Source organism: Corythoichthys intestinalis, chromosome 13 (genome assembly GCF_030265065.1).
Source record: "Corythoichthys intestinalis isolate RoL2023-P3 chromosome 13, ASM3026506v1, whole genome shotgun sequence".
Classification (NCBI taxonomy): Eukaryota; Metazoa; Chordata; class Actinopteri; order Syngnathiformes; family Syngnathidae; genus Corythoichthys; species Corythoichthys intestinalis.
Window position 1 is genome coordinate 6,768,389 of NC_080407.1, and position 27,414 is coordinate 6,795,802.

The 27,414-nt window shown below is 40.5% G+C and overlaps 1 protein-coding gene and 1 long non-coding RNA gene across 8 annotated transcripts in view; one reads left to right on the plus strand and one right to left on the minus strand.

Annotated features, from left to right (window-relative positions):
- nrf1 (nuclear respiratory factor 1) lies at positions 1-26,991 on the plus strand. Of its 7 annotated transcripts, none has more exons than XM_057853922.1 (11): positions 2-141; positions 7,575-7,674; positions 7,754-7,898; positions 8,735-8,849; positions 8,916-9,042; positions 9,109-9,249; positions 15,541-15,699; positions 16,602-16,925; positions 17,001-17,158; positions 19,190-19,311; positions 26,368-26,991. In XM_057853922.1, the coding sequence occupies exons 2-11, from the start codon at positions 7,618-7,620 to the stop codon at positions 26,526-26,528; spliced, it is 1,509 nt and encodes a 502-aa protein (XP_057709905.1). In that variant the 5' UTR covers positions 2-141; positions 7,575-7,617; the 3' UTR covers positions 26,529-26,991. The 7 variants fall into 7 exon arrangements, with proteins under 7 accessions (XP_057709900.1, XP_057709905.1, XP_057709901.1 ...); XM_057853918.1 differs by lacking the exon at positions 2-141 and adding an exon at positions 3,849-3,960 and having other exon boundaries at positions 7,575-7,686; XM_057853919.1 differs by lacking the exon at positions 2-141 and adding an exon at positions 3,849-3,960 and having other exon boundaries at positions 7,575-7,686; positions 16,602-16,919.
- LOC130927840 (uncharacterized) overlaps positions 15,469-27,414 on the minus strand; it is a 24,847-nt gene continuing 12,901 nt past the window's right edge. Inside the window, exon 4 of the long non-coding RNA XR_009066528.1 lies at positions 15,469-15,679. This is a non-coding gene — a long non-coding RNA (uncharacterized LOC130927840). The remainder of the gene's footprint in view (positions 15,680-27,414) is intronic.

Genomic DNA, 27,414 nt, shown 5'->3' on the forward strand with positions numbered 1-27,414 from the left:
CACGTTTAATTCTTTTCGAACGTTGACACCACTTAAAGCCATCTCGCCTGAGAAGATATCTAATCAACCACTTTTTTCCCCCCATGGGAAAGGATTAAGTTTACTAGCGCCTTCGTCACTGCCCTCCTGAGACCACCATGGGTAATTATAGGCCACACTCGCAATTAAACCTTGTAATATATACATATAAAAACGTATATACAATATACGTTTCAGCTCGAAAACCATGTTTAATTCATTTTGAACGACGACTCCACTTAAAGCCATCTCACCTTAGAAGATATCGACTCAACCTTTTTTTTTCATGGCAAAGCATTTAGCCTCGTAACATAACGGTGATGTAAAACGAATGTAAATAATCTAAGAAACTAATAAAAATATATGAACTCCGGACTAAATTTATCTAAGTATAACAAGACATTTTTGCTTAAAAACCACGTATAATTCATTACAAACGACGACACCACTTAATGCCATCTCGCCTATGAGGCGCCGTTTGTAAAGGAGAACATGCTGAAAATTACGACATTTTCTCACATTGAGCGCCACACAGTGTTAAAAACGTGGTGTGACATTTTTAGTCCCTTTTTTTTTGCACACTTACAACATTATTTAGCAACTTAAATATTTATTTTTAAATAATAAGTATTGAACTTGAATGTGTAAATCCAGAACGAAATATTTATTTAAATCGCAAATATAAATGTTAAATGTATTTCCGAAATGTAAATCTGATATGTATATCCTAAAATATTTATAATATTTAAGTTATTTTAAACTGGAGTTTTATATTTATATGCTAAATCGTAAATATAAATATAGATAATAAATATGAATCCAAATACTAATTTTAAATGGTAAATCTGGAAACGGTTGCAACTATATATTTAGCGTAATACCCAAACTTCATGCAAAATTCACATGACTGTAGACTGTAGTCATACAGTATATATTTTTAATTCTATTTAGAAGTGTTTTTACTTTTTTTTATAGCAATTAAATTTTTTCTTGCTCTAATATTGAGCAACTTGAGCTCTAGCTGTGGGTAAAGTCTAGGTTCTATTTATAAATAAAGCACAGCTTTGAAGGGCCACAGCCTGATTTTTGGGTGATTTTATGGGTGAAACACGGTAATATAACAAGGGTCGCAATGCAGAAATCGCAGACATCAAGAAGCGGTCGAGATTTTCATATATTTACCCTTTTAAACTTTCCCCCCCCCCCAATTTTTCTTTGTTTGGATCAATTATCTATCATCTAAAATATTGGGGGAAATGCAACAGTAACGAAAAAAATACAATCACCATAGTTATGAGGTAGATATCCATGACTTTTTTACAGACACAATTTTTTTAATTGTGACGTAATTTGTTTAAAAGTTTAAAATATGCAAGTGAATGATTTTTCAAAGTTTAAAAAAAAAATATTAGATATCAATTAATGATTCTAAGCTAAAAATGAATGAATAATGAATACGATTAATTACCTTCTTTTTATGACTAGGTTGAAACAAAAGTGGTTGTGCGACGTCTAAACAGGGGTTTCCAGGGTAAAACGGACAAATTAAAAATAGTTCGGGGACTTAATGCGCAATGAATCTGCTATGGCAACATATAGACATATTGTTCTATCAAACACAACAGTTCTTTTGGCTTAAAGCAGACATGTCCAAAGTCCGGCCCGGGGGCCAAATGCGGCCCCTGGTCAAATTTCATCCGGCCCCCAGCCTCTGCCATAAAATCAATAACGTCTGGCCCGCACACAGACTTAATAAATTGGTCAGCAGTACTGCTACTGCTACTGTAGCTTACACACTAAATGCTGCTCCTCATTTACCCGATAAAAGGCAGCAGCACTCTAAGCAACATTACCCCATGTGAGCCTTAACTCCCAGTTTTCTAAAATGGTGACAATCAACACAAAAAAGAAAGTTGACTGCGACGGCCGAAGCGATAGGTGGAAATTGGACTATTTCTTCACTAAAATACTCAATAACTGCGTCTGCCTCATTTTCAAAGAGACAGTCGCTGTTTTTAAAGAGTTCAATGTGAGGCGATATTACCAAACAAGAGACGCTGACATGTACGACAAGATTACAGGGAAGATACGTAGTGAGAAATTAAAGCAACATGAAGCTAGTTTAATTTCACAGCAGCAGTATTTCGCAAGAATCCGAGAATCGAAAGAGAACGCCACAAAGGCTAATTGCGGGACTGTTGATATTATTAATTTAAAAAAATAATAAAGCAAATGTGACACACAGAATGGCTTGCTAAAATTTGCTTAAATATATTGTTCTACGTAAAGGACGTCAACCAAGGTCGGCCCCCCACATTTTTACCACACCAAATCTGGCCCCCTTTGCAAAAAGTTTGGACACCCCTGGCTTAAAGGGTGCAAGGGCAGAAACTGCTTTTTCAGCCTTTACTGTGTTTTCCGCCAATTTTGTTTTTGTTTTTGTTTGAAGCAACTTATTTCTTGATTGAATAATAAAGACACAAATGTCCTAGCCAAAATGTGGTCCAAACGCAAAACTACATTACTTCAGTCAAAAAAGTTGTTTCAATCAAAAAAAAAGACAAAAAAAAAAAATCAGAATAGTTTGCAAATTTTTGTTTCAAATTTTTATATATTTTTGCATTCAAACATATTTTTGGATTGAAGTGACTTTTTTTTTATTGAAGCTACTTTTTTTTGACTGAACAATAAGGACACAAATCTACCCTAATTGTATTTTAATATAATTTGAGTTGTGTTGAAATATTAAATATACATTTAATAATTAAATGCAGAATTTATGGAAGTTTTCAAACTGTTTTAGAAATTTTTGAAAACAAAGCTTTGAATGGAACAATGGAACCTGAACCAATACATATGAAAGTTAGTATAAGTCAATACAGATGTATTTTGCATTGATTATTTAGCCTATCAATTAATTAGGTTTACATTCGTGAGAAATGTAGCCCTGGCCCCCATTCACCCCTTCTGTTTGGTCTTATTAATGTCCCGTCCCCAGCAAAAAGTGTACATGCAGGTTATGCTGTTATATCGTCCCTAAACCATCGAAGCGTGATGCACGTTTGAATTCATAAAAGTTAGCAAATAAGCATGATGATTGTACGTTTTCAAACATTTACATCGGTTTTGTTTATCCTACCTGTGCGACCAAGGTGAGTTGATTAAACGCCAAAATCAGGTGTTCCTTTTCTTCTTATTCTCAAAATCATGCGGTCCGTTCGCGAAGGCTTACACCGCCACTCAGTGGCAAAATGGAGAACTGCAAGACACCGAGAGCGCGGGAGAGGGGCGCTTGAATTGACGTCATATATTTTGCGTGGGTACGTTCAAGGGCGACGTAAGAGTTCAGTGATTGATAAAGCAGCTATATGTGGAGTCACATGAGTGCCAAAACTACAAGAGAACATTTACGAATGTAGTCATATAACAGCAACCAATAAAAGAGAACATTTAAAAATGGGGGGGTGTTTCCCCCCCCGAATTCTTACCTAATGGCTTTGTAGGGTCACTTTCAAGTTATGCCGCGCCGTTTATTGATTTAATGTGATAATTTAACGGTTTTTTTTTTCTATTTTTTTCTTAAAAAAAAAAAAAAAACTCATGTATGTATGTAACAGTAATATGCTTGCTCACCTCAGTTATAAAGCCACGAAAGGCTACCCGGATTTATTGAAAATATAAAGAATACACAATAGAGGACAAAATATAAATTATAAAGAATTTTTAAAAAAGAGGTGGGAAAAAAATTTCATTGTGTATTTTGAGTGACCCCATTCTGGCCCCTCTACGACGGCATTTCAGCTTGGGGTCGGGGGAGTACTTGAACGCACCACCACATTCACACCGCCTGTTTGTACGAGTGTGTGAGTGTGCGTCGTCCATTGTTGCTCGGCTCCATCCCAGCTTTACGGCGCAGGCCCGAACTAGCGCAGCCGCTCTGAGGTTAGTACCCTACCGCGCAATCTCCATCTATTTCAACCCCGGCGCAGCCGCATCGCGAACCAGGCAGTTGGGAGCCAACGATGCTCTTGTCGAGATGTTGACAGGCGGCGTGGCCGTGAATGCTGCGCGCTCCAATGTTACCACTTTTTATCGGTGAAAAAAAGCTCAAAGACGACAAGAGCTGTTGATAGGCGGGAGGCCGCTACTAGCATTTAGCTCGGTTTAATTCCATTATTATTCCGCAGGTATTGCTATCGTGCTCTGAGGGTTGGCATTGCTTTCCGCTCAACAATCACACTTGTGGAATAACGACGTTATTACAATACCGGGCTTTTCCATTTATTTAATGACGAAAGTGCAGCGCCAAAGGTTAGCCGGCGTGCTAAATGTAGGACAGATTAGCCTGGTTAGCTTAGCTCCACTAAGCAATGATCAGTTAACCGGCAAGTCGTTCAAATACGATGATCAATTGTTTTGGACACAAAGCTGCAAGACGTTGGCTTGCTTTTTTTGGAGCTTTTTCATGTCCCAAACATTATTTAGTCTACGACCAATGAAAGGTAATACATGGAACACTGCAAAAGTGTTGGCATCAGGTCAAGGGTGTAGGTCTGGGACCATATAACAGCATAACATGCATGGACACTTTTTGCTGGGGACGGGACATTAATAAGACCAAACAAATTGGGTGAACGGGGGTGAGGGCTACATTTCTCACGAATATGAACATGCAGTGGGGCAAATTAGTATTTAGTAAACCACTAATTGTGCAAGGTCTCACACTTGAAAATATTAGAGACGCCTGTAATTGTCAACATGGTTAAACCTCAACCATGAGAGATAGAATGTGAAAAAAAAATCACATTGTTTGATTTTTAAATAATTTATTTGCAAATCATGGTGGAAAATAAGTATTTGGTCAATACCAAAAGTTCATCTCAATACTTTGTTATGAACTCTTTGTTGGCAATAACGGAGGCCAAACGTTTTCTGTAACTCTTCACAAGCTTTTCACACACTGTTGCTGGTATTTTGGCCCATTCCTCATTGCAGATCTCCTCTAGAGCAGTGATGTTTTGTGGCTGTCGTTGGGCAACACGGACTTTCAACTCCCTCCACAGATTTTCTATGGGGTTGAGACCTGGAGACTGGCTAGACCACTCCAGGAGCTTGAAATGCTTCTTACGAAGCCATTCCTTTGTTCCCCTGGCTGTGTGTTTGAGATCATTGTCATGCTGAAAGACTCAGCCACGTCTCATCTTCAATGCCCTTGCTGATGGAAGGAGATTTTCACTCAAAATCTCTCGATACATGGCCCCATTCATTCTTTCTTTTACACAGATCAGTCGTCCTGGTCCCTTTGCAGAAAAACAGCCCCAAAGCATGATGTTTCCACCCCCATGCTTCACAGTGGGTATGGTGCAATTCAATATTCTTTTCCCTCCAAACAAGAGAACCTGTGTTTCTACCAAAAAGTTCTATTGTGTTTTCATCTGACCATAACACCTTCTCCCAGTCCTCTTCTGGATCATCCAAATGCTCTCTAGCGAACCGTAGACGGGCCTGGACGTGTACTTTCTTCAGCAGGGGGACACATCTGGCAGTGCAGGATTTGAGTCCCTGGTGGCGCATTGTGTTACTGATAGTAGCCTTTGTTACTGTGGTCCGAGCTCTCTGTAGGTCATTCACTAGGTCCCTCCTCTTGGTTCTGGGATTTTTGCTCCCCATTCTTGTTATCATTTTGACGCCACGGGGTGAGGAGGGAGTTGAAAGTCCGTGTTGCCCAACGACAGCCCCAAAACATCACTGCTCTAGAGGAGATCTGGATGGAGGAATGGGCCAAAACACCAGCAACAGTGTGTGAAAAGCTTGTGAAGGGTTACAGAAAACGTTTGGCGTCCGTTATTGCCAACAAAGGGTACATAACAAAGTATTGAGATGAGCTTTTGGTATAGACCTAACACTTATTTTTTCACCATGATTTGCAAATAAATTCTTTAAAAATCAAACAATGTGATTTTCTGTTTTTTCTTCCCACATTCTGTCTCTCATGGTTGAGGTTTACCCATGTTGACAATTACAGGCCTCTCTAATATTTTCAAGTGGGAGAACTTGCACAATTAGTGCTTGACTAAATACTTATTTGCCCCACTGTAATTAATTGATAGGCTACACTGATCATTGCAAAATAAATCTGTATTGAGTTATACCAGTGCCTCTCAATTACAGGGTATCACAAAACTGAGTACACCCCTTGCATTTCTGCAGATATTTAAGTATATTTCATGGGACAACACTGACAAAATGACACTTTGACACAATGAAAAAGTCTGTGTGCAGGTTATATAAATAGAGTTAATTTATCTTCCCCTCAAAATACCTCAAAATATAGCCATTACCATCTAAACCCCTGGCAACAAAAATGAGTGCACCCCTTAGAAACTACGTACATCCCTAAATGTCCAAATTGAGTACTGCTTGTCATTGCATGCGCATCTTTTGTGGCACGCCAGACCCACTTAGAGTGTTTGTTGCCAAAAAGCTCAATGTTGGTCTCATCTGACCAAAGCAGTTGAAGCCTGGGACCGTGTGCTTTGGTCAGATGAGACCAAGATTGAGCTTTTTGGCACCAAACACTCTAAGTGGGTCTGGCGTGCCATGAAAGATGCGCATGCTGAAAAGCACCTCATACCCACTGTGAAGTATGGGGGTGGGTCAGTGATGCTGTGGGGCTGTTTCGCTTCCAACGGCCCTGGGAACCTTGTTAGGGTGCATGGCATCAAGAATACTTTGAAATACCAGGACATTTTAAATCAAAATCTGTTGCCCTCTACCCGAAAGCTGAAGATGGGTCGTCACTGGGTCTTTCAGCAAGACAGTGACCCTAAACATATGGCCAAATCTACACAGAAATGGTTCACCAGACACAAAATCAAGCTCCTCCCATGGCCATCTCAGTCCCCAGACCTTGTTTTGTTGGCAAAAGGGAGTTGTACAAAGTATTAACTCCATAGGTGCTAATAATTGCGACACACATTTTTTGATGTCAAATAATTTTTTCTTTATGTGGGATTTTTTTCCCCCCACTGAATGAATGCACTTGTATTGAAGGTTGGATTTTAATTTTTTTCCATTAAGGTCCCATATTATTTGAATTTAAAAAAAAATATTAGAAGCTAAAAAAACATGTTTTTCAGGGGTGCCAATAATTATAAAGGGCACTGTATAACATCGAAATAAGTATAAAATATGTATGAGGTAGTCCTATGTTGAGGCAGGTGCAAATAATTGAAGTAGCTGCAGTTGACAGCGAAGGATTTGAATATTGCACGTAAATAAGTATTGCACATAGAATATGTGTGAATAGAAGTTGCAGGACTTGAAAGTGAGGCATTGAATATTACACTTAGTAAGTATTGCACAAAGTATATTGCATGTGAATGGATATTGAACATTGGGTGATGTGGTGTTACTTATGGCTGTTCAGGGTGGAGATGGCTTTAGCAAAGAAACTGTTCCTCAGCCTGTTTGTTCTTGCTTTTAAACACCTATAGCGCCAAACATGCTTTCACATAACCCCTCCATGACAATAAGCACTGATTTTTCATCCTCAGCTGTGGTACCCTGCATCCAGCTGTGTAGACGAAGGCGTCAATCATGGAGGATCACGCCGTTCACCAGGCAGAACACATGACCACCATCGAGGCCAGCGCTGTCAGTCAGCAGGTTGACTTTAGACACCAGGGGTTAAACCGTTCAAAAGTTTGATCAACTCTAGCTGGGTGTATTCCAGGTGCACGTGACTACCTTTGCCGACACATCCATGATGAGCGGCGATGAGGATTCCACCTCCTCGCCGGACGACGATCCCTACGACGACACGGACATCCTCAACTCGGCCGGCAACGACGAGGTCACCGCCCACCTCGCAGCTGCAGGTTGTGCCTTTTGATTAAAGTTTATAAAATGTTAATATAACAGATTAAATACATCAATTGAGGCGCCAACTGCAAATTGATGTACTATTTGAAAGTGACCAGTAGGTGGAGCCATCGTATTAAGCCATGTCAGCAAGGCAATTTGTGCTAATTCTATTAGGATTAGGGCTGTCAAACGATTAAAATTTTTTATCGAGTTAATTACAGCTTAAAAATTAATTCATCGCAATTCAAACCATCTATAAAATATGCTATATTTTTCTGTAAATTATTGTTGGAATGGAAAGATAGGACACAACACGGATATATACGTTCAACATACAGTACATAAGTACTGTATTTGTTTATTATAACAATAAATCAACAAGATGGTATTAACATTATTAACATTCTCTTCAAGTGATCCATGGAAAGAAAGACTTGTAGTTCTTAAAAGATAAATGTTAGTACAAGTTATAGAAATTTTATAATGTTTCCGTTTTATTAAAATTTGTTAAATTTTCAATCAAAAAATAAACTATTAGCTCGCCATTGTTGATGTCAATAATTACACCATGCTCACTCATGGTACTAACCCATAAAATCAGTTGGACCCAAGCGCCAGTAGAGGGCGCCAAACACCAAAAAACAAGTGACAAGCGGGCATTACACTGCACTGTCATTTTAATCTGTTTGAGCGGGGCATGTGCGTTAATTGCGTCAAATATTTTAACGTGATTAATTTAAAGAATGAATTACCGCCCGTTAACGCGATAATTTTGACAGCCCTAATTAAGATTAAATCAATTCTTCTCAAAATCTTGCCAATTAATTAAATCATTGTAATATCCTTTCAGGCCCCGTTGGCATGGCAGCAGCTGCCGCCGTGGCAACGGGTAAGAAAAGGAAGAGGCCCCATATCTTTGAATCGAACCCGTCTATCCGCAAGAGGCAGCAAACACGTCTCCTCAGGTGAGCCCCTCAACTCTACACAGTAACCACAAGTGAAGTAAGAAGTCATGAGAGTTTTGTGGACAGGAAGCTGAGGGCTACGCTGGACGAGTACACCACCCGCGTGGGCCAGCAGGCCATCGTGTTGTGCATGTCCCCCAACAAACCCAACCCTGTCTTCAAGGTCTTTGGTGCTGCTCCATTGGAGAATGTGGTAAGTGTCTAAGAGGGCTTTAGGCGTCTTATTATGTGATACTAACATCTGATTTTTGTCACGCAGGTGAGGAAGTACAAGGGCATGATGCTGGAGGACCTGGAGAACGCTTTGGCAGAACACGCCCCTGCCGGGGGTGAACTGTCGTCGGAATTGCCCCCGCTTACCATTGACGGGATCCCTGTCTCTGTGGACAAAATGACACAGGTGAAGAAGCATAGATCATTTTATTTAACTTAAATCAGGCCTCTATGAGCTACATATTAGGGGTGTGACAAAATATAAAAAATATATATACATATACACTCACCGGCCACTTTATTAGGTACACCTGTCCAACTGCTCGATAAAACTTAATTTCTAATCAGCCAATCACATGGCAACTCAGTGCATTTAGGCATGTAGATATGGTTTAAGACAATCTGCTGCAGTTCAAACAGAGCATCAGTATGGGGCAGAAAGGTGATTTGAGTGACTTTGAACGTGGCATGTTTGTTGGTGCCAGAAGGGCTGGTCTGAGTATTTCAGAAACCGCTGATCTACTGGGATTTTCACGCACAACCATCTCTAGGGTTTACAGAGAATGGTCCGAAAAAGAAAAAATATCCAGTAAGCGGCAGTTCTGTGGGCGGAAATGCCTTGTTGATGCCAGAGGTCAGAGAAGAATGGCCAGACTGGTTCGAGCTGATAGGAAGGCAACAGTGACTCAAATAACCACCCGTTACAACCAAGGTAGGCAGAAGAGCATCTCTGAACGCACAGTACGTGGAACTTCGAGGCAGATGGGCTACAGCAACAGAAGACCACGCCGGGTGCCCCTCCTTTCAGCTAAGAACAGGAAACTGAGGCTACAATTTGCACAAGCTCATCGAAATTGGACAATAGAAGTTTGGAAAAACGTTACCTGGACTGATGAGTCTCGATTTCTGCTGCGTCTCGATTTCTGCTGCGACATTCGGATGGTAGGGTCAGAATTTGGTGTCAACAAAATTAAAGCATGGATCCATCCTGCCTTGTATTAACGCAAGCTTGTTTTCCTGTTTATTAGTTTTGTACAATATACTAGAATGATTTCCTGACTAATGTATCCATAATCGTTTTATCGCCATATCGTGAGTTCATCGTTATCGTGAGCTTTGTATCGCAAATCGTATCGTATCGCGAGGTACCAAGAGGTTCCCATCTCTACTACATATTAGTCACTAGGACATATACTGTAGGCGTCAACCTGCAGATGGCGCCAGTTGTCCAAAATCTGCAGTTTAACCGGCCCTTTTTGTAACTACAGGATTGCAAGCCCTAGCAAAAGTATGGAATCACCAGTCTCGGACGAGCACTCACTCAGACATTTTATCATGTAGGACAAAATCAGATAAAAAGCTTGAAAAAAATAATGAATTCGTTCTAAAGTGCAACTCTTTAGCATTCAGAAACACTTAAAGAAATGGATAAAAAACATTGTAGTGGTCAGTAAATGTTACTTTTATGGCGCAACTGCAGGGAAATATATATGGAATCACTTCATTCTGAGGAAAAAAAGTATGGAATCATGAGAAACAAACAAAGAAATAACTATCAAAACCCATCTTTGGTATTTAGTCGCACCACCTCTGGCTTTTATGACAACTTGCAGTCTCTGAGGCATGGACTTAATAAGTATTCTTCATCAATTTGGTGCCAACTCTCTTTGATTGCATTTGCCAGATCGGAGCCTTGCTGTGGACCATGTTTTTCAATTTCCACCACAGGTTTTCAGTAGGTTTGAGATCTGGGCTTTTTGCAGGTCATGACATTGACTGGATGAGTCTTTCTCCAAGGAATAATTTAACAGTTTTAGCTCTGGCATAATGCATTGCTGTCTTGGAAAATGATTTCATTATCCCCAAACATATTTTCAATAGAAGGGATAGGAAAGCTGTCTAAAATTTCAATGTAAACTTGTGCATTTATTGAAGATTTAACCACAGCCATCTCCCCAGCGCCTTTGCCTGACATGCAGTTCCATATTATCAAGGACAGACGGAATTCTGATGACTTCTTCAGGCAGTCATCTTTGTAAATCTCACTGGAACAAAACCAAACAAAAGTTCCCAGCATCATCACCTTGTCCAATGCAGATTCTTGACTCTTGACACCTTATCCAATGTTCCAGTGAGATTTACAAAGACGACTGTCTGAAAAAAATATCAACATTCCCTCAGTCTTTGATGATATGGGGCTGCATGTCAGGCAAAGGCACTGGGGAGATGGTTGTGGTTAAATCTTCAATAAAAGCACAAGTTGACATTGAAATTTTAGACAGCTTTCTTATCCCTTCAATAGAAAATATGTTTGTCATCTTCCAAGATGACAATGCATCATGCCACAGAGCTAAAACTGTTATAGTATTCCTTGGAGAAAGACTCATCCAGTCAATGTCATGGCCTGCAAATAGCCCAGATCTCAACCCTATTGATAACCTGTGGTGGAAATTGAAAAAAAGGGTCCACAGCAAGGCTCCGACCTGGAAGGATGATCTGGCAACTGCATCAAAGAGAGTTGGCACCAAATTGATGAAGACTACTCATCGAGTCCATCCCTCAGAGACGCCAAGCTGTCATAAAAGCCAGAGGTGGTAATAAATACAAGAGATTTGTTTTGATTGTTATTTCTTTGTTTGTTTCTCATGATTCTATCTTTTTTTTTCCCCCCCTGAGAATGGAGTGATTCCATATACATTTCCCGGCACTTGCTCTATAAAATTAACATTTACTGACCACCACGATGTTTTTTATTCATTTCTTTAAGTGTTTCTGAATACTAGAGTTGCACTTTTGAACTAATTCATTAATTTTTTCAAGCTTTTTATCTGAGTTTGTTCTCCATGATAAAATGTCTGAGTGAGTGCTTGTCCGAGACTGGCGATTCCATACTTTTTGCAAGGAGTTGTGTATTTTTCAGTAATCAAGCACATGTTGATAAAATGTCACCTACTGCATTAATTTCCACACAGTCTCGTGGGACCCCATCTTGTTTACGCGCCACTCCCAGGGCTGCTGATGATTCCGTCGCCTGGTCACCGGTGCGACGGCCCCTTTGGGACTGTCGGCAAACATCGAGCCTTGCGAGCAGGCGTGTTTCTCAAGAGGAAGGATTAGATTAGGAGCAGTAACCTGTTGCCTTACTGTTTTTTTAAGTGGGGTTCCCATAATTACACATTGTCCATATTAGCAACATCCTAGTAGTCTTCAGAAATGCTAAGATTGAGGATTAAAATGGCTGGCGTGTTGGCACTTAACTCACTCGTCACTGTAATTAGGCTAGAGACAACACAAAATGGAAGAAAATCTAGAGTTGGTTCACAACGCACGTGGGATTTAATTCTGACATGACCAAATTTAGCCGGTGATGTCAAGGCGAGCAGACGCTGCAGCGAAATAATCCCCTCGCGGTGATGCTCCCATATTACGAGGACACCGAGGACGTTGGCACTAAAGCGCAGCCCCAACCTGCCAAGCTAGGGAAGTGATGACGTGACGGCGGACAGCTTAGCGGAGCCGACGAGCGCATTCGGAGGCCCAACAATGCAATCTGTACTGAAAAAAATAGACCGCTGTCTGAACATTTGATGATTATGTTTTAGTGCCATTGAAGGCAACACATTTCAACTGATAAAAGGGTTTCAAATAGGGTTGTTGCCATCATGTTTTTTTTGCTCCCGATTGTTTTTTTGCTCCCGATCCGATCCCGATCGTTTTAGTTTGAGTATCTGACGATCCCGATATTTCCCGATCCGATTGCTTTTTTTTTTTTTTTTTTTTTTGCTCCCGATTTAATACCAATCATTCCCGATATTTTTTCCCGATCATATACATTTTGGCAATGCATTAAGAAAAAAATGACTAAAACTCGGACGAATATATACATTCAACATACAGTACATAAGTACTGTATTTGTTTATTATGACAATAAATCCTCAAGATGGCATTTACATTATTAACATTCTTTCTGTGAGAGGGATCCACCGATAGAAAGACTTGTAATTCTTTAAGGATAAATGTGACTTTGTATATTGTGACTAAATATTGCCATCTAGTGTCTTTGTTGAGCTTTCAGTAAATGATACTGTAGCCATTTAACTGTTGTGCCCAAATGCATGATGGGAAGTGTGCGTAGTGGTACCAATTGATATATATTCTCTGCGGATGTAAATAACATAGGGTATTAAAAGAAAGCTCAATTACTACCTTTCTTCCCCACATTGCTTCCCACGATATTTCTAATCGTAGGGAGAGAGATTGTAAGGCTTTAGCCAATTAAAAAAAATGCTCCAAAGGCTGTCAGAATTCACTCTAATTATTTTACGCGGCCTTTTAGCTCTATATATAGGTAAAACGGCGCCATTACAGATTGAACGCGACAATGCCTGAGTGGGTCGTCCAGCGCATGTGTTAATTGCGTTTAATATTTTGACGTGATAAATTTGTAAAAAAATTAATTACCGCCATTAACGGCATAAGTTTGATAACCCTACTTTAAGCCTAAACTAAAGACTCTGGATGAGTGTATCATATTATGTCTGTAACGTTAAATACAATTAGAAAACAATTTAATTAAAAAAGGCATGTCCGATATTTTTTTTGCCAATTCCGATACTTTGAAAATGACGTGATCGGACCCGATCAATCGGGACGTCTTTAGTTTCAAATGTTTTCTATTCTATCAGTCACCAAAGGCTTATCCGTCACCTCCACCTGGTACCACACTCACACAACCCCTCGCAAAAAGTATGGACTCACCAGTCTCGGACAAGCACTCACTCAGACATTTTATGATGTAGAACAAACTCGGATAAAAAGCTTGAAAAACGAATGAATTAGTTCAAAAGTGCAACTCCTTGGCATTCAGGAACACTAAAAGAAATGAATAAAAAACATTGTGGTGGTCAGTAAATGTTGATTTTATAGAGCAAGTGCAGGGAAATACATATGGAATCATTAGAAACAAACAAAGAAATAACAATCAAAACACATCTCTAATATTTAGTAGCACCACCTCTGGCTTTTATGACCGCTTGCTGTCTCTGAGGCATGGACTTGATGAGTATTCTTCATCAATTTGGTGCCAACTCTTTTTGATTGCAGTTGCCAGATCATCCTTACAGGTCGGCGCCTTGCTGTGGACCTTTTTTTTTTTTCCCAATTTCCACCACCGGTTTTCAATAGGGTTGAGATCCGGGCTATTTGCAGGCCATTACGTTGACTGGATGAGTCTTTCTCCAAGGAATGCTTTAACAGTTTTAGCTCTGTGGCATGATGCATTGTCATCTTGAAAATGACATATTTTCAATTGAAGGAATAAGAAAGCTGTCTAAAATTTCAATGTCAACTTGTGCATTTATTGAAGATTTAACCACAGCCATCTCCCCGGTGCCTTTGCCTGACATGCAGTCCCATATTATCAAGGACAGAGGGAATTTTGATGTCTACATCAGGCAAACATCTTTGTAAATCTCACTGGAACAGCACCAAACAAAAGTTCCAGCGTCATCAGCTTGTCCAATGCAGATTCCTGACTCATCACTGAAAATAACCTTCATATTGTTATTCACAGCCCATAATTGCCTCTCCTCAGCCCACTGCAGTCTTGTTCTTTTCTGTTTAAGTCTCAATGATGGTGTCCTTTTAGCTTTCCTGTATGAAAATCCCATTTTCTGTCTGCAATTTTTCACAGTTCTGTTACATACCTTGACTCCAGCTTCCTCCCATTTTTTCATTTGTGTTGTTGTACATCTTCTGTTTTCAAGACATATGACCTTTAGTTGTTTGTCATGAAGTTTGGATGTCTACCAGTACGCTTAACTTTAACAACCTTGCCATGCTGTTTGTACTAGCCGACTGTGAACAGCCCACATCTTTGGCAACCATACGTGTAGCTCACCTTCTTCACGAAGTTTGATAATTCTTTCCTTGGTTTCCAGAGACATCTCTCTTGTAGGAGCCATGATTCGTGTGTATCCACTTAATCCAGTAGCTCTCTAAGGTGTGATAACTGCACTGCTTTAACTGCTGACTAACGAGCAGATCTAATCTGAAGCAGGGGCCCAATTAAGAAAAGGAAATTGACTGGGCGTGTCTGTATTTTCTACTCAAAATGGAGTGATTCCATATTTTTTTCCTTCACTTGCTCAATAAAAGTAACATTTACTTTCATTAATTTCTTTTAGTGTTTCTGAATGCCAAGGAGTTGCACTTTTGAACTAATTCATTATTCTTTTCAAGCTTTTTATCCGAGTTTGTCCTACATAATAAAATGTCTGAGTGAGTGCTCGTCCGAGACTGGTAATTCCATACTTTCTGCTTGGGGTTGTAGATTAGTCTGTGGCTCGCTCCCCTTTTTAGAGAGCCCTATGCTATTTGCGAACGAAGTTGCTGATCAATACTCACCTCGCACTTGTTTTTTTTCCTCGTCAAGGGCATATTTATTTCAGGCTCACTCGTTTTGTTGTTCTGTTGCAGGCCCAGCTGCGAGCCTTCATCCCAGAGATGCTGAAGTACTCGACGGGCCGAGGCAAACCCGGCTGGGGCAAGGAGAGCTGCAAGCCCGTGTGGTGGCCCGATGACATCCCCTGGGCCAACGTGCGCAGTGACGTGCGATCTGAGGACCAAAAAACCAGGGTAAGAGTCATGTCATCAAGTACTTGAGATAAGGCGGAAATGGTTCAGACACATTTTCCTACAAAAAAAACGGCTAAATATATCTATCAACCAATTTACGAATGCATTAAACGAAAACTTAGATTACGTTGGTCTTAACAGGGAACTGTTGGATTCAGCCTTGTGAAATGAGGCAGACCGGAGGGCAGTGTATCCGATTTTAGTGGTCGATTAATCGATGAACTACTTGGTTCGAATAATCAAGTAATCGAATAAGGAACATGAAAAATTAAAATACCTGAGCTGAGCCTCAAACAGTATTAAAAAAGAGGCTCTATGTACAACAAAAGAACAATTGGCTAACTTACATAGCAAAATTCCGCTAGCTTAAATGCTATAAAATGCTAACTTTTTTTTTTTTTTTACAATGCGCTTAACAAATGGTTCAGACACATTTTCCTACAAAAAAACGGCTAAATATATCTATAAACTAATTTACAAATGCATTAAAAAACATTAGCTCAAACGAAAACTTAGCTTACGTTGGTCTTAACAGGGAGCTGTTGGATTCAGCCACGTGAAATGAGGCAGACCGGAGGACAGTGTATCCACCCTAATCAATAAAACTAAATGCAAACACTTTCAAAATAAACCATTACAACGCCACTTTAATTAAACGAATATTCGAAGCAACAAATTTTGATTTAATTAAAAAAAAATTTTTTCTAAAAATGCCCTCCTGTTCAAAATGTTTCTTCCCCCAGAAAATTGAGATTTTAAGCTTTCCAATGATGTATCGCACATGCACGTCGGACAATTTTGAAAGTTGGCCAAATTGGGGGTCTCAGAACGGAACTTCAAGTCACCTAAGTGTTTTCCGCCATAAGTGTTCTGACAGTTTTTTGTTTCTGGAACTCCTCAAGGTCTCCTGGACGCAGGCGCTGAGGACCATTGTGAAAAACTGCTACAAGCAGCATGGACGTGAGGATCTGCTGTACGCTTTTGAGGACCAGCAGGTCACCACCACGACCACGCAGCACCATCTGGCCGCCGCGCAGAGCATCGCCCACCTGGTGCCCTCGCAGACGGTGGTGCAGACTATCAACAACCCCGACGGAACGGTGTCGCTCATCCAAGTCGGGACGGGGCACACGGTGGCCACGTTGGCAGACGCCTCGGAACTACCCGGCGTGACGGTGGCGCAGGTCAACTACTCCACAGTGGCGGACGGAGAAGTAAAGGCACACGTGAATATGAGTTTATTTTTGTTGTTGTTTTTTTTTTTTACACGTGAATGCATTCTGATGAAAGCGACTCCTCAGGTGGAGCAAAACTGGGCCACCCTCCAGAGCGGGGAGATGACAATCCAAACCACGCAGGCCTCAGAGGCCACGCAGGCGGTAGCGTCGCTAGCTGAAGCCGCTGTTGCAGCCAGTCACGAAATGCAGTCAGGTGCCACTGTCACCATGGCACTCAACAGGTTAGAAAAAAGCCTTAATCCTCTAATAATACAACCCCTAGCAAAAAGTATGGAATCACCAGCTTCGGACGATCACTCACTCAAGACATTTTATCATGTAGACTAAACTCAGATAAAAAGCTTGAAAAAATTATGAATTAGTTCAAAAGTGCAACTCTTTAGCATTCAGAAACACTAAAAGAAATGAATAGAAAACATTGTGGTGGTCAGTAAATGTTACTTTTACAGAACAAGTGCAGGGAAATATATCTGGAATCATGAGAAACAAAGAAATACAATCAAAACACATCTGTAGTATTTAGTAGCACCACCTTTAGCTTTTATGACAACTTGCAATCTCTGAGGCATGGACTTGATGAGTATTCTTCATCAATTTGGTGCCAACTCTCTTTGATTGCAGTTGCCAGATCATCCTTGCAGGTCGGCGCCTTGCTGTGGACCTTTTTTTTTTTTTTAATTTCCACCACCGGTTTTCAATAGGGTTGAGATCTGGGCTATTTGAAGGCCGTGACATTGACTGGATGAGTCTTTCTCCAAGGAATGCTTTAACAGTTTTAGTTCTGTGGCGTGATGCATTGTCATCTTGGAAAATGACTAACATATTCTCAATTGAAAGGAAAGGAATGCAGTCTAAAATTTCAATGTAAACTTGGTCATTTGTTGCAGATTTAATCACAGCCATCTCCACAGTGCATTTGCCTGACATGCAGCCCCATATCATCAAGGACTGAGGGAATTTTAATGTTTTCTTCAGGCAATCATGTTTGTAAATCTCACTGGAACAACACCAAACCAAAGGTCCAGCATCATCACTTTGTCAAGAATCTGCATTGGACAAGGTGTCAAGAGTCAAGAATCTACATTGGACAAAGTGATGATGCTGGAACTTTTGTTGGGTGCTGTTCCAGTGAGATTTACAAAGATGACTGCCTAAAAAAATTTAGACAGCTTTCTTATCCTTTTAATTGAAAATATGTTTGTCATATTCCAAGATGACAATGCATCATGCCACAAAGCTAAAACTGTTAAAGCCTTCCTTGGAGAAAGACTCATCCAGTCAATGTCATGGCCTGCAAATAGCCCCGATCTCAACCCTATTGAAAACCAGTGGTGGAAATTGAAAAAAATGGTCCACAGGAAGGCTCCGACCAGCAAGGATGATCTGGCAACTGCAATCAAAGAGAGTTGGGATCAAATTGATGAAGAATACTCATCAAGTCCATGCCTCAGAGACTGCGAACTCCCAACTAACCGTTCAACTAAATACTAGATATGTGTTTTGGTTATTTCTTTGTTTGTTTCTCATGATTCCATATTTCTTTCCTCAGAATAGAGTGATTCCATATATATTTCCCTGTACTTGCTCTATAAAAGTAACATTTACCGACCACCACAATGTTTTTTATTGATTTCTTATAGTGTTTCTGAATGCTAAAGAGTTGCACTTTTGAACTAATTCATTATTTTTCAAGCTTTCTATCAGTTTTTTTTTACATGATAAAATGTCTGAGTGAGTGCTGGTCCGAGACTGGTGATTCCATACTTTTTGCTAGGGGGTTGTGTGAACGCACCTGTAGAATTAACACTATGTCCAGAGTTAGATGTGTTGAAAATACCAATTGGACATCATGCCTTGCTCAGCTAAGATGCTAACATATCAGCAGTTTTCCTGTCACCAAGGTGACAGCATCAAGTGGGTTGGTCCCAGCAGGGCTTGTTACCTGCACCCACCTGAGGAACATTGTTTTTTTCATCTTCATCAGTTCACAGTCAGCTCATGCTAATTCCTCCTGGTTAAGAAAACTGCTTTGTTAGAGGCGGCTGCACCTGCCACCTTCAGAGAGATTCTAAGTCCAGACTGGAAAAGCCTCTTACACTCCTGCCCCCTCACCCACACATCTCCCTAATAACCCCCCCTCTAGACAGTGTGCACCTCTAATTCTGCACACGTAAGCTTTAAATGTGAAGATTTTACACTGACCGATTAAAGATCTGCAATATTTTGGTTATTTAACTGATCGTCTTTCGTAGCGAAGCGGCAGCCCACGCGGTTGCGACGTTGGCGGAAGCGACGCTTCAAGGCGGGGGGCAAATCGTGCTGGCTGAAACGGCAGCTGCTGTCGGGGCACTGGCGGGAGTACAGGACGCCACAGGTATTTAAATTTTTTTTCCTACTCCCCAAAATTTTCTCCACCTATGAATTTTTTGACTCTTTGCAGCCAATTAGTTTAAGCTTGCCTCCGCGGGCTCCTCGGAGGCTAATCTACTCCGTGCTGATGCGACAGATGGCGGCTGCAACTTGTTGCGTCACTCCAGTCCTTCTCCTAATGCTAGCTGACCTCCGTCAGTGCAATATGACATCACATGCACAGTTTATGCATTGACAAAAAGGAAAAACAACTTCAGTAATGATACAGTGTATCACAAAAGTGAGTCCACCCCTCGCATTTCTGCAGATATTTAAGTATTTTTCATGGAACAACACTGACAAAACTACACTTTGACACAATGAAAAGTAGTCTGTGTGCAGCTTATATAATACAGTTAATTTATTTTCCCCTCAAAATATAGCCATTAATATCTAAACCACCACCACCGAGTCCACCGTATAGAAACTACGTACATCTCTCAATGTCCAAATTGAGTACTGCTTGTCATTTTCCCTCCAAAATATCATGTGACTTGTTACAGGAGTGCTGTCAGCATTGCTGCAGAGATTAAAGAGGTGGGGGGGTCAGCCTGCTAGTGCTCAGACCATATGCCGCACTCTACATCAAATTGGTGTGCATAGCTGTCACCCCAGGAGGAATTCTCTTCTCAAGACCTTACACATGAAAGCCCACCCGTCTCATCAGACTATAGGACAATGTTCCAGTCAGTGCTTAATTTGTAAATCATAGTGTGCCGGAATGCAAAGTACATATGACAGAGCAGGGATGATGAGACGGGCACAGGTCCTGGAACATAGCAGGAAATGGTGCTGAAAACAAATGCCCACTTGCCATGCTGCAGGACTTACAAACCTCAATTTCAGATAATATCCATGGTAAAAATGTTATGATAACAATTTTTTTAGGCTATTCTGTGCACAGCATGGGTAATTGCCCACATAACCACAGGTGGGACTTACAGTACACCCTGCTTGCCTGGCTGTCCGTGAACCTGGCTAGCTGCTGCGGCGCTAGCCTCCTGTTACACCCGCTTATTTGCATGATCGTTGTAGTTGCTGGTTGTTTGAGTCGTTTTGAAACATCTTCCTTGTTTTTCTAAAAAGACAGTAAATGCAACTGTCTTTTTAGCATGTTGAAATACAGTTTGATCCTGGCTGCTTGCTCCCCAGATGCCACAAATTTCCAAACTTTTTTTTTTATGTCAGGGGCGTGATTTGTTGGTCCAGCTTTTCAGTTCATAAATATCCGACTCTTTCAAATTACGTTAAATTTTTATAAACAACATGCACATCCTGGGGTTTGTTTTGTAAATGAATTTATACATATTATTATTTTATACATTTTTAAAAACGCCGATCGATCGGGTCCGATCACGTCATTTTAAAAGTATCGGAATCGGCAAAAAAATATCGGACATGCCTTTTTTAAATATACTGTATATAGGGCTGGGCGATATGGCCTTAAACATGTATCACGATAAATTGAGCAGATTTATCTCGATAACGATAAATGACGATAAATTCGCCCAAGCGTACTGTTATATAATGTGAAAATCTGAATCAATGCATGAAATACAGATTAACTGTTTCTTGTTGATTTATTTACCAGCATTCAATTTCATATACTGTATTTAACAATTGTACATGCAGTCTAAACATTAAGTTTATAAAAATGTATTGTAAGCAATAAGAATTCAAGTATGAACATTTATGACAGCGTGTATGACTTGAACAATGTACATTATCAAAATCAATATGCCTGTGCAAACATGTCATTGTAACACAAATGACTTGCAGCTTGAACAGTACACTTCAAAAAGACAACTTATTGTTAATGGCTGCTGTGACATAATTATTAAATACAAGTGTTTACATTATGGTTTCAGGGTCCCCCCCAGTGCATTTTTTAATAAATGCACGCACAAATAAACCCCCAAACAAACAGAGAGAGACACACACATTAAAGCTATATTGATCTTCTTCAAATGAAACGCTTAAGATTTTATGATAGCAATAATGACACAGAAATAAGCACATACAGAAAAATAGCTGGGGCCATTTCTCGGTCATTATAAGTTTCGCCGTTGGATTGTACTTTATGCTGAATGATTTACCATCACAAAAGCTATCAGAGGAATCACACACAGACAGATACAAAATAACGCCACATAGTAATTGCTAGATGCAGTCCGTGCCCAATCCACTCATTAAGTTCAGCCGTTTCGACAAGGTTAGAGCCGCGATCCGACTCCATCACGTTCATTTGTAGCGTTAGCCGCTAGCTAGCGTTAGCCTGGCTACCAGTAGAAAGCACTGAAAGCACCATCTCCGGAAATCGTGAGAACAAGGGAGGACAGCGGGTGAAAGCCCGTCTGGATGCCACCAAGAGTCTACTAAATGTCGGTTGAAACTTTGGTGAACCTCCCTTAAGCCACACTCCATCACGTTTTGCTTGTAGCGTTAGCTGCTAGCGTTAGCTTACCGGGCTTTTGTTTGATTGGCTCCTTGATGATCACGTGACTCCCTACGTAAGCCCATTGACTGCTTTCTTAAAGGGGAATGAACATAGACGAACAACACAGAATCAAAGCGGGATGAAAAGACTATATTTTCTTGTTTTATTAATTTACCGAATTTACCGACATGGTCAAAATTACGTCGGTCATCGTTAAGAATTTCGGTGACGGTAAATTTTCGGTTTACCGCCCTGCCCTAACTGTATATATTTTTTAATTAAATCGTTTTCTAATTGTATTAACGTTACAGAAAAAATGTCTTACACTCATCCAGAGTCTTTAGTTTTGGCTTAAAGTAGGGTATCAAATTTATCGCGTTAACGGCCGGCGGTAATTAATTTTTTAAAAATTAATCACGTTAAAGTATTTAACGCAGTCAACGCATGCGCTGCACGAACCACTCACGCAATGTCGCGTTCAATCTATAATGGCACCGTTTTACCTATATATAGAGCTAAAAGGCAGCGTAAAAAGAGTAGAGTGAATTTTGGCAGCCTTTAGAGCCTTTTTTTAATTGGCTAAAGCCTTACAATCCCTCTCTCAACAATTATAAATGTCGTGGGAAGCAATGTGGGGAAGAAAGGTAGTAGTTGATCTTTTTCTTAACACCCAATGTTATTTCCCAACGCAGAGAAGATATATCAATTGGTGCCATTTTACACAGTTATGGTTGCACTTCCCATCATGCATTTGGGCAGAACAGTTAAATGGCTACAGAATTATTTACTGAAAGCTCAACAAATACACCAGATGGCAATATTTAGTCACTATATACAAAGTCACATTCATCCTTTAAGAATTACAACTCTTTCTATCCGTGGATCCCTCTCACAGAAAGAATGTTAATAATGTAAATGCCATCTTGAGGATTTATTGTCATAATAAACAAATACAGTACTTATGTACTGTATGTTGAATGTGTATATTCGTCCGAGTTTTATTCATTTTTTTCTTAATGCATTGCCAAAATGTATATGATCGGGAAAAATTATCGGGAATGATTGGAATTGAATCGGGAGCACAAAAAAAAACAATTGGATCGGAAAATATCGGGATTGGCAGATACTCAAACTAAAACGATCGGATCGGGAGCAAAAAAACATGATCGGAACAACCCTAGTATAAATGTTATGACAACAATTTAAAATTATTTAGGCTGGCTGTCCGTGCACCTGGCTAGCTGCTGCGGCACTACCTGAATAAGTCCCGGAACACAGCGAGGCCAAAATCAAGAGGTGCCAGATCTAGTTCCGGCAGGATCTGGCACAAATTAACCCCTGGTTCCAGTAATTCATGTGCTTTGTTGACATATCTTCAGCAAAGTTTGCATGGTGACAGCCATGCACCCCAATTTGATGTATGGTCTGAGCACTAACAGGCTGACCCCAAACCTCTTCAATCTCTGCAGCAATGCTGACAGCACTCCTGTAACGAGTCAAATGACATTTTGGAGGGAAAATGACAGGCAGTACTCAATTTGGACATTTAGGGATGGACGTAGTTTCTGTGCGGTGTACTCTTGTTGCCAGGGCTTTAGATATTAATGGTTATATTTTGAGGAGAAAATAAATGAACTCAGTTATATAAGCTGCACACAGACTACTTTTCAATGTGTCATTTTGTCGGTGTTGTCTCATGAAAAGATGTACTTAAATATCTGCAGAAATACGAGGGGTGTACTCACTTTTGTGATAACAGCTGAAAGAAAAATCTACAGTGTAAGTCATTGACGGCGATAGTCTTCCAATTAGAGCCTAGTTTGGGCCTAAAAAATCCGACACGGCCCGCTGGTATTGAGGCCCGGCCTGAGCTCGATCACTTAACTAGATTTGCAGGCCCGAGCCCGAAAAACCCGATTTTTTTATTTTTTATTTTTTTTGGAGTGACGCGGAAAAAACGCAGCAGCAGCAATTTATTTTCATTTCTTCGAGTTTTCTCAATGTTTAAATAATCTACATATTTTTTTGAGAATTATCAAAGCATTCACACGACGAAATAATGCTGGGAAAGTTTGTTAAACATATTTCTGAGTGTGTGGGATATTGTTCTCACATGGACACGCCCCTCTGACAAGGAAATGAAAATGAGGGCGGCGCCTCGGCCGTGCGCAAACGGTACAGCGGGAGGACAAGAAGAAAAAACGGCGTTTGTGCACACGCACAAGCAAAAGCGCAATACAGACAGCCTGCTCTACATTTTTTTAAATTTATTTTTTAAAATAATTTATTAGTCCGGCATGGCGGCCCGACCCGACCTGACCCGAACGTGAATGCTTAAAATGTGGGCCCGACCAGACCCGAATGTCGGGTCGGGTCGGGTTCGGGCACAAAATCTAACCTCTACTTCCAATCCAGTTAAAATGTCACTCAATGAGTAAAATGACATGGAAAATATCTGAATTCACCTTACAGTGTCTTTAAATGCTACACCAGATTAGTGTTTTTCAATCGCCAATTAATCAATACAACAAATGAGTTCTCAACACTTAAGTCAATCAATCAAAGTAAAGCTGTCGCCGGTTCGCCCGAGGGCCCGCCCCTCACCCTCCTAAAGAGCTTTGATCCACTCCATTACGAGAACACGTCTTATCACGGGGACCAGCTGTCATTCGGCGCTGCCACGTAAACTTGACCGTTCGTTCTGTACGCACACTTCGACCTCGCCTCCAATTCGATCAAAGACGCCCACTAGCAAAAGTCACTTTCGGTTTAAAGTGGCTGTTTGGACATAGAGTCCTTCTGTTGACCTAACCGAGTTAATCACTGGATTGGAGGACGTCGCTTGAAGTGCGTTGATGCTGAATTGGCTCACGCACACACAGGCAGGTCTTAGCGACCATCTCGCAGAGTGGCCACTCGACCGAATGCTTCCTCCGCGCTGTTGCCAATCACCGGCGAGTGGGCTTAGGCAGAGTGTGCTTGACAATTAGCCCCCCCTGGATTTGAGCTTTTTAAATACAAAAACAATTACTGCCGCATGCGGACGATGGTGCGCGCAGGCAGTGGCGGACTTGGCAATTTTGGGGCCTAAGGCGAACATATCCAGGGGCCCGCTTCATGGGTCAGGGGTTAAAAAGGTGTGGGGGAAATATGTTCTGGTACACTAGGGCTGTCCTAAACGACAAATTTTCTCCTGACTAGTTTTACGATTAATCGACTCATCTAATAATTTTCTTTTTTTTTTTACTAATTTAGCAATGACATTTTTGTTGATGCTTATTAATTCACAAAACTATTTTGGAACACTTAAATTCTTTATTAAAGTACAAATAATCATGTAAATAACAACAGTTGATCACAAATAAAAAATGAGGTTAAATGGTGATAAAAGTGCAAAAGAATGGAAAGTAAACATTCAGAACACTGACTTTGCCTTTCCAACATTATTCAAAACAATTCTTTAAAAAAATCTAGCAATATTACTATAGTATACTACTATATATAATAGTAATATTATTATTATAATAATTATTCATTGCCAATCATATTTGTTAGGGTTGTTCCGATCATGTTTTTTTGCTCCCGATCCCGATCGTTTTTGAGTATCTGCCGATCCCGATATTTCCTGATCCGATTTCTTTTTTTTTTTGCTCCCGATTCAATTCCAATCATTCCTGATAATTTTTCCCGATCATATACATTTCGGCAATGCATTAAGAAAAAAATGAATAAAACTGACGAATATATACATTCAACATAGAGTAGATAAGTACTGTATTTGTTTATTATGACAATACATCCTCAAGATGCTCATTTACATTAATAACATTCTTTCTGTGAGAGGGATCCACGGATAGAAAGACTTGTGACTTTGTATATTGTGACTAAATATTGCCATCTAGTGTATTTATTGAGCTTTCAGTAAATGATACTGTAGCCATGCCCAAATGCATGATGGGAAGTGGAACCATGACTGTGCGTAGTGCTACCAATTGATATATCTTCTCTGCGTTGGGAAAGAAAATAGGGTGTTAAGAAAATGATCAACTACTACCTTTCTTCCCCACATTGCCTCCCACGTTAATTTTTATTGCTGAGAGAGGGAATGTAAGGCTTTAGCCAACAAAAAAAAGGCTTCAAAGGCTGTCAAAATTCTCTCAACTAATTATATGCTGCGTTTAGCTCTATATATTGGTAAAACGGCGCCTTTATAGATTGAACGCAACAATGCGTGAGTGGGTCGTGCAGTGCTAAGAGCTAAGTGAAGCTAACGAACAGCTAAGCGATGCTAAATGGCCCAAGCCATTGCTCGTTGGGGCAAGGGCAGCTGGTTGGGGGCCCCCTACTGGTTGGGGGCCTAAGGCGATCGTCTACTTCGCCTGAATAGTAGATCCGCCTATGCGCGCAGGCTTCGGACAGCTTGGAGGGTGGAGAGGAAGGCCCACGTGACGGCGGCGGTAATCCCTGCAGGCACACACAGCTGTGTTGGGGGAAGAGCGCAGCGGATGTTCAATCGCACCATTGTTTGACAGGGCCTAACATACGCCACTCTGAAAATATCAATTCTGAAATGTTTTCTTCCAGGTCTGGTTCAAATCCCAGTCAGCATGTATCAGACGGTGGTGACCAGCCTGGCGCAAGGCAACCGGCCCGTGCAAGTGGCCATGGCACCGGTCGCCACACGCATCGACAGCACCATGACGCTGGACGGTCAAGCGGTAGAGGTGGTGACGTTGGAGCAGTGATCGGACCGCGACACCGAGTCCTAATCTACACTTCCAAACTTCATACATGACGTTTGCTGGCAGGGTGTGCACATTATGTGTTCAGTGTTTGTTTGTTTTTTTGCTTAGGTATTTATTTGCTCACCGAAAATGAACCAAAAAGGCTTCACAGTTAAACTACACTCCTTTCTGTAGACTCCACATGACAATAAAATGTTTTTTTATCACATCGCAGTACTCAGGAAGTACATCAGGTATTTTTCTTTTGAAGTTGGACGCTTTTTACTGTATGAAAATCACATAGTAATTTTGTGTGAACAATTTTTGATTCCGCAACTCTGCCATCCTCAATTTTCCGTATTGTCTTACCAACCTTTTCTTGACTATCCGTATGTAAATTGGCATTGTGGGGATAGACAGTGTAGTATGTTGTACAGATTGTGAAATGACTCTTGACATGATAAACAAAATGAATTAAAGTGACTTGACTTTTAATATATTCATGCGTCTTTTTGTCTGACTTCATTGTTCACAATTGTGGTTGTAGTCAAGGGGTGCCCAAACTTTTTCCTGTTAGGGCCACATAACTTTTCCCTTCTCTGATGAGGGGCTGGGGTCAGTTTGTAACAGAAAAAGTGACGATTGCAGGAGTGCCTAAATGTAAAAATGTATTGTTTTTCAGAAAGCCACAATCAAATAACCCTTTCTGGATTCTTCGCGGAGCAAAAGTAAAGTAAAAATATGATATTGTGAATAATAATAACACTATTAATTAAATAGATAATAACTAGGGCTGTCAAAATTATCGCGTTAACGGGCGGTAATTAATTTTTTAAATTAATCACGTTGAAATATTTGACGCAATTAACGCATATGCCCCGCTCAAACAGATTAAAATGACAGCACA